The following is a 15,087-nucleotide window of genomic DNA, read 5'->3' as shown; positions in this document are numbered from 1 at the left end:
TCCTGTATGCCAAGCACCGTGCTAAGCTCTAGGAATACTGAGATGGGATCATTTTTCTCTAAAGTCCAAATTTGTGAGGACTGGACATTATAACAAGCTGCCTGGTACCTTCCAGACACCAGAACAGCAGAGACCCAGGAATTCCTCCTTTCGTTCACAAAACAATTACTGAATTACATCTCAAACATAAAAATACAAAATAAGACCTAGGTCTTGATGTTGAACAGCTTGTAGTCTAGTGAAGACTTTGAGTTTTGCAATTCAATCCCAGTAAAGGGGCAAAGGCACAAACAATGTTTTGGGTGACAGGTGAGAGTGGTGTTTCCTTTCCCTTCTCATAAAAAGAACGCACATTCCAGATGAGGGAACTAATCACTGAACACTGACAGGTCACATTGGTTTTGCTCTCTTGTTGACAACAAATGGAAGTCTAAATCAAGAAAGTCGTCATATCACAAGTAAATGAGACACAGTATTACCTAAAAGACCAAATTCAAGCCTGGGACCTAGAGAATAATGGTGTGTTTTATAAAGGGCTGAATAATTTCCCTCCAGTTTTCCATGTCTAGTGTTTCCAAACAATGTTATTAATTTCAGAGATGTAAAAAATCATGATTACATAGAATATGTAAGACCTCAAACTATAATAGCTACGGAAGAAAATATAAGAGAAAATCTTTGTAACTCTGATAGGACACAAAAATCAAGAACTACTACAAAATTGACAAGTTGAACTTCATCAAAATTGTCTTGAAAAGACACTGTTGACAAAATGAAGTTAAGCCAGAAATGGGTATACAATATTTGCAAAACAAATATCTGACAAAGGACTTTAATCTGGAATATATAAAAAACCCTTTAAATTCAATAATAAGGAGTCAAACAACCTACATTTTTTAAATGGGTAAAATATTTGAGCAGCCACTTTACCAAAGATGATATATAGATGGCAATTAAGCACACAAAAAGATGAACAACATAATTAGTTATTAGGGAAATGCAAATCAAAACACAACAAGGTAACATTACGAACCTACTAGAGTGGGCAAAGTTTAAAAGACTAACTATAACAAATGTTGGTGCAGATACAAAACAACTGGAACCCTCACATTTTGCCGGTGGGAATGCAGAATGCTACAGCCGCTTTAGAAAACAACTTTGCAATTTCTTATACCATACAATTCAGTAATTAAATTCATAGGTATCTACCCAAGAGAAAATAAAAACATACGTACAACGACTTGTACAAAATGACTGAAACAGATGTTGGTTTGCACCCAAAGAGTGAAACTTAGAGATAAGTGTATATAAGACAAACCAGATGACAACCATTCACTTTTTGCTGGATGGAAAATTATCTTCTAGCACTAAAGATCTGGGCAAGAATGGGTAAATTGGGGCCTAGTTTGGGCTGCTCAGGATATCTTTTTTTTCATTCAACTCCAATTAAGGTATAAAATCCTGCTTTTGATCTCTTGTGTTAGGAAGACTCTGGAAATATGACTTTTTGTGGATAAACCTGTTCTTTGGCATTCTTGAGATTCTCCCCCTAAGCCTGAAACAATTATAATTTATTGTATCAGATTCTAACGTACTCCTTTCTTTATATAATATTTGCAGAAAGGCATGGGAAAACTAGAATTTATTCAACAAATATTTGTTGACTACCTACTACATGCCAAGTATTGCTTTGGGCGCTGTGGGATATAGCAGTGGATTAAACAGGCAAAAATATGCCAGTCCCTATGGAGCTTACATTATAGTGGAGGAATACAGATAATAAACAAGTAACTAATTAAAATACATAACATTCCAGATGGCGATAAATACCATGAAAAAAGTATGGTAGGGAAGAAAGCACCTGGAGATAGGGGCTGCAATTTAAAATAGGACAAAGAAATCATCATTGAAAAGGTGAAATTTGAACCAAAGGAGGTGAGAGAGTGATCCATATACACATCTGAAGAGGAGAGTTTCAGTCAAAGGTAAGGGAAAGTGCAAAGGCCCTGAGGCAGAAGAATGTCTGGCAAGTTTGAAGAATTGCAAGGAGGTCAATGACAGTAGAATTGTACACTCCAACACGTGTGGTAGCCATTAGCCACAGGTGGTTATTGAACCTCTAAAATGTACTTACATCAAACTGTGGAATTATTTTAGGGCAAGAGAGTAAAATAGAGTGACTGTGTTAATGACTCCAGTTTGGCACTCCTCCTTGTAAACCATGCCCTTTGCAAGGTGACTTTACAGCTCATCCCAGGATCACCTAGAGTCCTTTTCTTCTGCCCCTTGATTCTGAGTTCGCCATACTAGACATTTACTAGAACTCAGCCTAAATCATTGCCCTTCAGGCTCAAGAACTAAATAAATACTTCTTGCCTTAAGTGACTGAGTCTCGGGTTAGTGTACTTGTTGGCCACTCTGAAGGAGGCTGCCTTCCTTTTCCTGGATACCACTGATTTTCTGCTCAGAACTTTGGAAACATTACATGGGTATGAAAGATTAAGCACTAGTATTTGCAACATTATTTCTTTAGGGTTAGTGTCCAAGAACAGGCATCCCTCATTTTATTGCACTTTGCTAATATCACATCTTTTACAAATTGAACGTTTGTGGCAACCCTGTGTCAGTCAGTCAGTTGGTGCCATTTTTCCGACATCACTTGCTCACTTTATTTCTCTGTGTCACATTTTGTTAATACTCCCAATATTTTAAAAGTTTTCATTATTGGGGCCCCAGGGTGGCTCAGTCGGTCGAGCATCCGATTCTTGATTTCCGCTTGGGTCATGATCTCAGGGTCGTGAGATCGAGCCCGTGTCACACTCTGTGCTGGTGTGGAGCCTGCTTAAGATTCTCCCTCTTGTTCTGTCCCTCCCCACCCCCTGTGCTCGCTTGCTCGCTCTCTCTCTCAAAAAAACCCCCAATAATAATAAAAACTTTTAAGTTTTCATTATTATTATATTTGTTATAGTGATCTGTGATCTTTCTCTCTCTCTCTCTCTCTTTTTTTTTTTTTTTAAGTAGGCTACATGCCCAGCATGGAGCCCTACATGGGGCCTGAACTCACAACTCTGAGATCAAGACCTGGGCTGAGATCAAGAGTCAGACACTTAACTGACTGAGCCACCCAGGCACCCTGATCAGTGACCTTTGATGTTACTATTGTAGGTTTTTTTGGTGCCACAAACCTCACCCATATAATATGGTAAACTTAATCAATAAATGTGTGTGTTCTGACTGATCCACCAACTGGTTATTCCCCCTTCTCTCTCCTCCCCGGAACTCCCTATTTTCTGAGACACAACAATGTTGAAATTAGGCCAATTAATAACCTCTAAGTGTTCAAGTGAAAGGCTGAGGATGCACGTTCTCTCACTTTAAATCAAAAAGCTAGAGAGGTGCCCCGGTGGCTCAGTCGTTAAGCATCTGCCTTCGGCTCAGGTCATGATCCCAGGGTCCTGGGATCGAGCCCCACATCGGGCTCCCTGCTCAGCGGGAAGCCTGCTCCTCCCTCTCCCACTCCCCCTGCTTGTGTTCCCTCTCTCACTGTCTCTCTCTCTGTCAAATAAATAAATAAAATCTTTAAAAAAAAAGAGCTAGAAATGATGAAGCTTAGTGAGGAAGCATGTCAAAAGCTGAGACAGGCTGAAAGCGAGGCCTCTTGAGCCAAACAGTGAGCCAGGCTGCGAAGGCACAAGAAGAGTTTTCGAAGGAAAGTAAAAATGCTACTCTAGTGAACACACGAATGATAAGAAAGTGGAACAGCCTTATTGCTGATATGGAGAATGTTTGAGGGGTCTGGACTGAAGACCAAACCAGCCACAATATTCCCTTAAGCCAAAGCCTAACCCAGAGCAAGGTCCTAACTCTCTTCAATTCTGTGAACGCTGAAAGAGGGGAGGAAGCTGCAGAAGAAAAGTTTGAAAATAGAAGGGGTTGGTTTCTGAAGTTTACGGAGAGAAGCCGTCTCCATAACATACAAGCGCAAGGTGAAGCAGCAAGTGCTGATGGAGAAGCCGCAGGAAGTGATCCAGAAGATCGAGCTAAGATCATTAAGGTGCTGCACTAAACAACAGATTTCAATGTAGACAAAACAGCTTTATATTGGAAAAAGATGCCATTCAGGACTTTGAGAGCTAGAGAGGAGAAGTCAATGGCTGGCTTCAAAGCTTCAAAGGACAGGCTGACTCTCTTGCTAGGGGTTAAAGCAGCTGGTGACTTTAAGTTGAAGGCAACGCTCATTTGCCATTCCAAAAATCCTAGGGCCCTTAAGAATTATGCTAAACCTACTCTTCCTGTGCTCTAGAAAGGGAGCAACAAAGCCCAATGATAGCACATTGGTTTACAACATGGTTTACTGAATATAGTAAGCCCACTGTTGAGACCTACTGCTCAGGAAAAAAGACTCCTTTCAAAATATTACTGCTGGTTGACAATGCACCTGGTCAGCCAAGAGCTCAGACGGAGATGGACAACCAGATTAATTCTGTTTTCAGGTCTGCCAACACAACATCCATTCTGCAGCCCATGGGTCAAGGAGTAATTTCAACTTCCAATTCTTACTATTTAAGAAATACATTTTGGGGGTGCCTGGGTGGCTCAGTCAGTTAAACACCTGATTCGTTTTTTTTAAGATTTTATTTATTTATTTGACAGAGAGAGATGCAGCGAGAGAGAGAACACAAGCAGGGGGAGTGGAAGAGGGAGAAGCAGGTTTCCCTGCCGAGCAGGGAGCCCGACGTGGAGCTCGATCCCAGGACCCTGAGATCATGACCTGAGCTGAAGGCAGACGCTTAACGACTGAGCCACCCAGGCACGCCTGATTCTTGATCTCAACCCAGGTCTTGATTTCAGGGTCATGAGTTCAAGTCCCTTCCAGGGTGGAGCCTACTTAAAATTAAAAAAAAAAAAATTTCATGAGGCGGTAGCTACCATAAACAGTCATTCCTCTGATGGATCTGGAAGTTGAAATCTTCTGGAAGGGTTTCACCATTCTAGATGCCATTAAGAACATTCATGATTAATTAGAAGCGGTCAAAACATCAATATGAACAGGAGTTTTGAAGAAGTTGATTCCAGCCCTCACGGGTGACTTTGTGAGGTTCAAGACTTGAGTGCAGGAGGTCACTGTGGATGTGGTGGAAACAGCAAGAGCACTAGAATTAGCAGTGGAGTCTGAAGATGGGACTTAATTGCTGTGATCTGATGATCAAACTTGAACGGATGAGGAGTTGTTTCTTATGGATGAGCAAAGAAAGTGGCTTACTGAGATGGAATCTACTCCTGAAGATGCTGTGAAGATTGTTGAAATGAACACAAAGGATTTAGAATATGACATAAATTGAGTTGATAAAGCAGCAGCAGGGTTTGAGAGGATTGACTCCGATTTTGGTTTTTTTTGTTTTTGTTTTTTTAATAATTTTTTTATTGTTATGTTAATCACCATACATTACATCATTACTTTTTGATGTAGTGTTCCATGATTCATTGTTTGTGCATAACACCCAGTGCTCCACGCAGAACGTGCCCTCTTTAATACCCATCACCAGGCTAACCCATCGCCCCACCCCCCTCCCCTCTAGAACCCTCAGTTTGTTTTTCAGAGTCCATCGTCTCTCATGGTTCGAGGATGGACTCCGATTTTGAAAGAAACTCTACAATCCTTTCAAACAGCTTCACGGACTACAGAGAAATCATTCATGAAAAGAAGAGTCAGTCAATGTGGCAAATTTCACTGTTGTCTTATTTTAAGAAATTGCCACAGCCACCCCAGCCTCCAGCAATCACTGCCCTGATCAGTCAGCAGCCATCACATGCAGGCAAGACCCTCCACCTGCAAAAAGATGATAACTCACTGAAAGCTCAGATGATGGTTAGCATTTTTTAGCAATAACATATTTTTTAAAAAGATTTTATTTATTTTAGAGAGAGAGCACAAGCAGGGGAAGGGAAGAGGGAGAGGGAGAGAAAGATGCTTAAGCAGACTTCATGCTGAGTGTGGAGCCTGACGCTGGGCTCGATCTCACGACTCTGATATCATGACCCAAGCTGAAATCAAGAGTCGGATGCTCCACCGACTGAGTCACCCAGGCACCCCAGCAATAATGTATTTTTTAATTTTTAAGAAATATTTTATTTATTTACTTGAGAGAGAAAGAGAGCACGAGCAGGGAGAGTGGCAGAGGGGCAGAGAGAAGCAGACTCCCCACTGGGCAGGGAGCCTGATGTGGGGCTTGATCCCAGGACTCTGAGATCATGACATGAGTTGAAGGCAGATGCTTAGCCTACTGAGCCACCCAGACGCTCCAATAACATATTTTTAAATTAAGGTATGTACATTGGGTTTTTTTAGACACAATGCTGTCTATTGCACACGTAAGAGACTATAGTGTAGGGTAAACGTATCATTTATATGCACTGGGAAAAAATGCATTTGACTCGCTTTATTGTGATGTTCACTTTATTGTGGTGGCCTGGAACTGACCTGCAATATATCTCAGAGGTATGCCTAAACTTGGTTTCACTCCTCTATGAGGTGCAGAATGGCTTATTTCCTAAATGTAGCGGATGCAGAACAAGAGTTGACATAGTCCTGTGTGTTCTGTTCACTCTTGAGACCTTAGAAGCAGAACACACATGTCACTGAATGAATTCAATGTCTTAGACTTGAAGGGCCTATACTAATATCAGGAGCCCCCAGGCTGTAAATGATGAAGGAACCCTGACTCTACTCAGGCTTTGGGGTAAGAGGCTTCTGGTTCAGCCTGAGTGGAATAAGAAATTGGGTGGAATGATCTGTGGAGTTTAACCAAAGACATTTTCATGTTGTTACCTTCAAATGTGAACCTCTAAGCTAAGGTTATTTAAACTTTGGGCTTAAACTTACCGCGATTTGATAATGGGAGGCATATTTTTAAATTCGCAGTATTCTTTCTTGAGGATTTATTTGATTACATAACCTCCAGCCAGCTATATTGGAATGGTCTTCTTAAAGAAAGGAAAGGTATCAGGAATGAGTTTTTTAAGCCTAGCCCACCAGGTTCTGGGGTTCATTTAACTAAAGTATCGTTCTGATCTATTTTACAGATTTTTATGGGGCAAAACTAGATTGTGATTTTAGGATGATACACAAAGGAATAGTAGTTGCCATTGAGGGGGTGGAAACTGGCTGGCGGGGTGGTTGGTAAGAACATTAGTAATGCCCTCCAAAAATTCCAACAGTAATGATAAAATAAACTTTAAAAGTAACTGAAAATTTAGCTCTCAAGAAGTTCTACGTGGTTTTTACCAAATCTTCAAGGAATAGATAATTTTTACCTTTTGTGAATGGTAGAGCCTAGAAATAGATGGACAGCTACTCACCTTATTTTTAAGAGTTCAAAATAATCCTAATACCGGAAAAGGAGAGTACAAGAAAATAAAACTAGGAACAAATACAACTTGGGATACTAGAAACAAAATTTCTAAATGAAATGTTAACAAATTGAATCCAGCAGTGTACTAAAAGAATCATGACTCCATAAGATTCAAACCCAGGAATGCAAGACAGCTCAACTGTAGCAACTCTATTATCACAATTCACTGCAATACTAAATTAAAGAAGAAAATACACATGATTTCATAGATACATTTGATAAAAATTTTTTAAATGGAAATTTTTTTTAGATTTTTATTTATTTATCTGAGAGAGAGAATGAGATAGAGAGAGAGCATGAGAGGGGGGAGGGTCAGAGGGAGAAGCAGACTCTCTGCTGAGCAGGGAGCCCGATGCGGGACTCGATCCCGGGACTCCAGGATCATGACCTGAGCCGAAGGCAGTCGCCCAACCAACTGAGCCACCCAGGCGCCCCTATACATTTGATAAAATTTAATAGCCATTAAATATTAATAATTCTCTTAGCAAATTAAGAGTAGAAGAAAATGTCCTTAATTTGATAAAGACTATCTCCTCCATGGTAGAACATTAGAAGCTCTCCCATAAAAAAATGCAAGGATGCTAGCTATTACTACTACAATTAACACTGGACTGGGTATCTTAGGCAGTGAAATTTAATAAGAAAAATAAATGAGTTACATTGAAAGGAAGAAACAAAACTATCATTGTTAGTAGACAATACAATTATAGTTTAAGAAATCCTGGAAAATTGGGGCACCTGGGTGGCTCAGGCAGTTAAGCATCTACCCTCAACTCGGGTCATAATCCCAGGGTCCTGGAATCAAGTCCCACATTGGGCTCCCTGTTCAGTGGGGAGTCTGCGTCTCCCTCTCGCTCTGCCGCTCTATCTCTGCCAAATATATTAATTAAATCTTTTTCAAAAATCCTAGAAAATCATTATTAGAAAATAACTATTAGAACTATCTATGTGTGCATATTTGTCAACATTCACTGAATTATATATTTAATATATGTACATTTCACAGCATGTAGATTTTCTCTCCATTAAAAGGAGATAGAACTAGCCAGTGAAATGACTGGATTAAAGATTAACATGCACTAAATCATTAGCTTCAAAAACTAGAAAAAAATTATATCCACAATAGCAACCAGACCTATGAAACGTCTTGGGATAAATGTAGTAAGAAACACATAAGATCTACACTAAGAAACCTGTGAAACTTCATTAAAGGACAAAAAAAAAAAAAAAGAAGACTTGAATGAATGAATTCTATCATTTCATACAGGAGAGATTCAATGTTTCAAAAAGCCAACTCTCTCTCCAAATCCATCCATATATTTAATACAGTCCCAATTAGAATCCCAAATTTTGTTTGTTTCTTTACAGAAATTAAAAGTGCATGCATGGGGGCACCTGGGTAGCTCAGTTGTTAAGCATCTGCCTTCGGCTCAGGTCATGATCCCAGGGTCCTGGGATTGAGCCCCGCATCGGGCTCCCTGCTCAGCGGGGAGCCTGCTTCTCCCTCTCCTACTCCTCCTGCTTGTGTTCCATCTCTTGCTGTGTCTCTCTCTGTCAAATAAATAAATAAAATATTTTTTAAAAAATGCATGCATGTTACCTTCTCTGCTCTTCTCCAGATTTAGACGTCCTTGTTCAAGAATTGTCCCTCCAAATGACTTGTGCAGTCAGCCATCGATCTCCAAGCCTTGAGTTTGGTGCCTTTCTCTAATTCACACCGAGGTGCCAGACAGAGGCAAGGGAAAGGCCTTGCAAAACTTGTGGCAGGAGAAGACAGCCTTAAAGAAGAGAGAAAAGACAAAAAGCCACAAGGAAAGGATGAATGCATTTGACGACAGCAAAATTTTACATTGTTGTATGACAAAAGACCACAGAGATGGGGTTAGCAGGCAGTGTTTGAGATGGATAGAAAAGCTAGTAATACATTGTACCTAAATATTTGCGGTTCTTTAAATCTTGCTGTAAATTATCTTTAAAATAGAACGGAGGGGCGTCTGGGTGGCTCAGATGGTTAAGCATCTGCCTTCGGCTCAGATCGTGATCCCAGGGTCCTGGGATCCAGCCCCACGTCCGGCTCCTGGCTCGGTGGGGAGTCTGCTTCTCCCTCTGCCTCTCCCCCTGCTTGTGCTCTCTCTCTCTCTCTCTCTGTATCTCTGTGTCTCAAATGAATATATGGTGCGGGTAAAGGATTCACGAAGGTTTCACCCTTCTGTGTGACAATTTGACCTTCAGTTAAACTTTCTGTTTTCTGGTCCTCTGAAACCTGATAAAGATAGAATGTCAACTATGTCATTAGGCAACCTTACTTGTATTAAAGCAATGGCGTCTGGCACAACTCTAAATACTTAGCTTTGGGCTTCTTGGAGGGGGAAGACTCTTTCCTTGGCCCCTGGTGGGGTCCCTGGAAGCTATGCCTGTGGGTTCGTTCCAAGAATGATCTGGCTCCTGAGGGGTATGAGACTTCTAAGTCAGGACAGCTACCATGTGGTGCTGACATGAGTCTTCTCTCGACACACCTAAGCTGTAACTTGGCTCCAGGGGGCTTGGGAGAAGCACCTGTGTGGATTGCAGCACAGAGTATTGCAAGGACTCCCAGGGAGGTGCAATGCCTAGTTCAGCCCTGCTCCAAGCATTGTTCTTGATCTGTATCCTTCCCAGTGAATCTGACACCAAATGTGGCCCCCGGTAGTCTTACTGAGTCTTAGTATTTAGTTGTACCCCAAAGACCCCTAGGAGATGTTGCACATGGTAATATAGATAGCTTATACCTGAGCTAGGTAGAAAAGGACTAACTGAATAGAATAGAACTGTATGATCTATTCAGTTTGAGATTTAGTTATCTACACCTGTGAGAAATCTTATTTCTACTCTGAGGTCGTAACATATGGTTTCCTGTTTCCCCTTGTGACAGCTGATGCAAGAAGCAGGTATGGGGACAGACAGGGATGTACACCTCTGTGCCACCAGCCTAGGAAACCAAAATCTATAATGCGATTTCAAATATTTTTGAAGAAGAACCAATCTAAAGTCTTCATCTCACATGTTTCTTTCTTTCTTTCTTTCTTTTTTTAAGATTTTATTTATTTGAGAGAGAGCGAAAGTGAGAGAGATCACAGAGGGAGCGGCTGAGTGGAGATCCCCATGCAGGGCTCCATCCCAGCCAGGCGCCCCATCTCACATGTTTCAAGCAGCTGGTGAGGGACCTGTCTGAGTTTTAGAGGTGGAAGTCTTCCTTAGCCTTAGAGATATCTCTTAATCTGCCGAGCCCGATCTTCAGTGAATCCCCATTTCCCTTTTTATAAGCAGATCCGAAAAGGACAACTAAACCTAGTCTCAAGTGTCCTTGGAGGCTTAGTGTATCTGTCACTTGTTCTAGACGTATCTGTAACATATCTAGACCTGATCCAGATGGGAGACATCTTTAAAGTTGGAGAAAACATTTCTTTGGATCAAAACTGATCAGAGAGATAGGGAGTCAGAACCTCCTCTTTTGATCTCTTATGTGACAAGAACGCAGCCTCCCCCCACATATTATGTAACAAAACAATGCTCTCACTGAAGAAGCTACTTATTTCTAATGCCCTTGCACCTTCAAAAAGCATAATACTAACAACACCCTTTGTGACCATGTAGATATCTCATAACATTACTCGGACCCTATAAAAAGATGACTAAAGAACCAGGATCTGACCATCTCTGATGTGGTTTTAGTAGAGAAAAAAAAAAAAAGAAAAGAAAAATCTTGTAGATATTTATTCCTCAGAGACAGAATTTATAGGAGCCAGAAAACCCGGCCCAAGACTTTTACATTATAATGATAAATCTGTTGGTTTGGGTCAAATCAGGTTATCATGCGAGTTTTCTGTACAGTTTGTCTTATTGTTTTAAACCTCACTAGATTAAAAAAATACAAAAGTAGTATGTGCCTTTTGTTACAAATTAAGCAGTAGAGATCTATAAAGAAAAATGAACAACACCCCTTCTCCCCAGAGCCACCTTTTTAAGGCAACCAATGACAGAAATTTACTCTGTGTCTTTCCACTTCCTTCCCTGTGCTCACATTAATACATATAAAGACATATGGATCATGTAGAATAGTTTGTTTTAAATTCACACTGCATATATTACTTTTCAATTTGCTTTTTTTCACTTGCCACATTATACAGCTCTGCAAGTTCTTACATATAGCTCTAATTCATTATTTTTTTTTAAAGATTTTATTTATTTATTTGACAGAGAGAGACAGCGAGAGAGGGAACACAAGCAGGGGGAGCGGGAGAGGGAGAAGCAGGCTCCCTGCTGAGCAGCCCAATACCGGGCTCCATCCCAGGACCCTGGGATCACGACCTGAGCCGAAGGCAGACGCTTAACGACTGAGCCACCCAGGCGCCCCTAACTCATTATTTTTAATAATAGCGTTTTCTTGAAGTATTAGCCCTCTATTGATGGACATTTAGGCTGTTTCCTTTTTTTCCTTTTAAAAATCACTACAAACAAGGCTGCAGTAGATAATGTTGTACATATAAATTCACGCTGGTGCATTTATCTACGTAGGATCTCTGAGTCAAAGGACATGTGATGTACAGTATTAATTTTAATAGTTATTTTCCCAAAAGCTTGTAGCGATTTATGCTTCTGCCCCTTCCCCAAATTCCTGCCTGCCCTGGATGTTTGCAATTTTTACATTTACATTTTCCAATCTGAGGATGAAATATGGTATCTCTTATCTGTTTGCCCTTTCCTCCCTCTCCTGTCTACTCTCCAGTCTGCAGACAGAGTGATGTTTTTGACAAACAAAATCTTACATTGTCACCTTTCTGCTTAAAACACCTCATTAATTTCCCATCACTCTTAGAACAAAGGCCAAAATCCTTAACATGGCCCAAAGCACCCTGTGGTCTTTCTACCTCTCTGGTGGGCTTGTCTCCCAGCTGGAAGGGCTTTCTCTGGATTGTTCTCAACTCTACTGAGAAATCAAGGTGACACCTCGTGTTGTTTGCTGGTACAAGCCTCACAGGGAGTTTTTAAAATGTGACTAACTTATGCCTAAAAGGAATAATTATTTCTATTTTATTTGCCTTGATGGAGATGTTTCTCCAGGTGCTTCGGGCAGATCATTTAGGGTAGCACTTGTCAAAAAAAAAAAAAAACATGTCAGGGCAACACCCTGACTCCTGAGGAATAGGGAGAAAGTCTGATCATAAATGTCAGGGGTTTTTGCTTCTCGTTTTTAAGTTGGACTTTTAAAAGTAGAAGTTGCCTTTAATGTGCTCGGTTTGCAGAACAAGAAATCTGATTTTCAGTGTGATAACACATTTTTTGACATTAACCAGTACTGTTGGATTTTTAATGACACTTTCATCTTCAAAGCCTTTCACCAACACAGATGGATTAATTATTCTTTTTTTTTTTTTTTTGGTGGTGTGTTAAAAAGACAAGTCTTCAAAGCCATCATCCTTTATCCCTGGAATTGGGGCTCTTCACCTGCCCCCAAGGGAAAAATTAAATTGAATTGCATCTTTGTTTTTAAGAAGAATACAATAGAAATACACTTTTTGCACTATGGAGAAATGGTCTTATATCCTGGGTGGGATTAGAAGAGGTCGGGAAGCAGTGTTTAACCTGTGTTTACAGTAAGCACTGTGAGAAATAACTGGTTAAAAGTGTTTGTTACTGTTGTTCAACCTTTTGATGTGCTCTTAAATAAAAGTATCACACACACGAAACGTCCTGCGTTCCCCATACGCAGGAGCCTAATACTCGCACCCTTATCTTCGTTGCTAAGGTATATTCCTTTCCTCCTCTCTTCGAAAAACGTCTAACGGGGTTTTTAAAAGATTGGGTTTTGGAGAAGTAAACCCTCAAGCCTCCCCGGAGGTCCCCTTTTGCTTGACACATCTTATAACCACAAGGGAGCAGTCTTTCCTTTGATGAGGTCTTCCCTCCACCTCCACAGAAATGGAAGAGCAAGGGTAAGTTTGCAAACAATCTGAAAGCTCTTTCCATTAGCCCTGGACGCCGGAAACCACAAAGGGCAGTCAAGTTTTGATTTTCAAGGAGAAAGCCTCTGGTAAACTTTCGCTCAGCCGCCAGATCTGTGGGTTCCTGGGAGGGGCTCTTTTGAAACCTGGAAGATTCCTATACTCTTGAAGAGGCAGGGCGGTGGATTACAGTAATTGAAAAGCTTGGGTGATTTTGAAAGATTACTCTGTTTGGTGTACGCTCACATTTCCAGGCTAAGGGGCCAAGCAGAGGCATCCCTTTTGTTATCTGCTGAAATAAGATCAGAGGGGAAGACAGGGTTTGAAGTGTGGATTAGGGGGTCCTAAATCTTTGCCTATCACCTCCGTCTGGAGCTTTATAAAATGATCGACGAGTGCAATGAATTTAGGGAATCATGCAGAGTTTCCCTGAAGCCTGTCCTGGAACCAGAAACTTCTTTAAAGTCCATCTGAATGGATCAGCAGATGATCTACGCTTCGAAGATTTTAAGTCTCATCTTCTAAGAGATTAGCCTCTTGGGTTGATCTGTTTGCTTTTCGGCGAGGGAATGGAGAAACGTAAACCGGCCGGCCTGCTGCCCTCGCCGTACCACCTCCGCACCGTGCCCTCGGACCTGCCGGGGACCCAGACCCGCCTCCCTCTCAGGAACCCGCTCAGGGTCTCCCGTCGTCTGGACGCCGCGTGCTGGCCGCGGGCGCCCATGGGCTGCGCCGCGAGGCCGCCCTGCCGGGCCCTGCCGCCTGAGGGCGCCGTGGAGCCCGCCTTCCTCCGCCGGCGCAACGAGCGCGAGCGGCAGCGGGTGCGCTGCGTGAACGAGGGCTACGCGCGCCTGCGAGACCACCTGCCCAGGGAGCTGGCCGACCGGCGGCTCAGCAAGGTGGAGACGCTCCGCGCCGCCATCGGCTACATCAGACACCTCCAGGAGCTGCTGGAGCGCCACGGCCGGGGACAGGAGGGCCCCGCCGGCGCCCGCCCCCCGCGCCCGGCCGAGTGCAACAGCGACGGCGAGTCCAAGGCCTCGTCGGCGCCTTCGCCCTGCAGCGAGCCCGAGGAGGCGGGCAGCTAGCGAGCGCCCGGCCCGGCCCCCCGCGCCCCCCGCCCTGCGCGCCCCAGGAGTCGGGCCAGAGAGTCTCTCCCAGGGTGGTTTGTAGTTTTGGCTCTCGCTTTTTCCCCCAGAACCAAATCTTAGGAAAAAGAAATGCGTGTTTTACGGGGGGCCGAGGGGGGCGGGGAGAGTGTATTTTGACATTCTGGTTGCCCTCCTCCCCCCAACCCCCCTTATTGGTTATGCGCCTGCAAACTCAAAGGTTTAAGGTGCTTATTACGGAAATTCTTCTACGGTCCTTCTCAAGTGCACACGGTACCGGATTCTGAGCACCTCATTATTCTAAAAACTCAAGAGGGCGACAACAACAGGAATTTCCCACAGCCCGCGGTGTGGGTACATTATGTACATGAATATCGAATTAAATCCAACCTTAACCAACGAAGAACTTTCCAAATAAATAAATAAATGACAGCCCTTAGGACGAGAGGACCGTTTTCCTGCATGCTTTGAGAACTGCATTTGAAATTTAATTGACACTGTCACTTTGGGTGAAGGTGACTCTAAGCTGCCGCTTGAGCAAACACCCATTTGCCAGGGCTTGCTGCTAGACCAGCGCGTGCCGTT

At 42.5% G+C, this 15,087-nt stretch overlaps 1 protein-coding gene across 1 annotated transcript; it reads left to right on the top strand.

Moving 5' to 3' along the window:
• The first annotated feature begins 13,604 nt into the window (after window positions 1-13,604).
• Window positions 13,605-14,481, top strand: ASCL4 (achaete-scute family bHLH transcription factor 4). Its single transcript, XM_025881597.2, has one exon. The coding sequence runs from the start codon at window positions 13,963-13,965 to the stop codon at window positions 14,479-14,481; it is 519 nt and encodes a 172-aa protein (XP_025737382.1). The 5' UTR covers window positions 13,605-13,962.
• Window positions 14,482-15,087: the final 606 nt, after the last annotated feature.

The sequence above is a fragment of the Callorhinus ursinus genome, unplaced genomic scaffold (assembly GCF_003265705.2).
Source record: "Callorhinus ursinus isolate GAN/ISIS: 27379988/994484 unplaced genomic scaffold, GSC_fseal_2.0 scaffold14, whole genome shotgun sequence".
Classification (NCBI taxonomy): domain Eukaryota; kingdom Metazoa; phylum Chordata; class Mammalia; order Carnivora; family Otariidae; genus Callorhinus; species Callorhinus ursinus.
Note: the sequence above shows the minus strand (reverse complement) of the source record. Positions and strands in the feature narration are given on the sequence as shown.

Excerpts from the sequence above, each read along its gene's own strand:
- ASCL4 (XM_025881597.2), top strand. The coding sequence starts at position 13,963 with ATGGAGAAACGTAAACCGGCCGGCCTGCTGCCCTCGCCGTACCACCTC.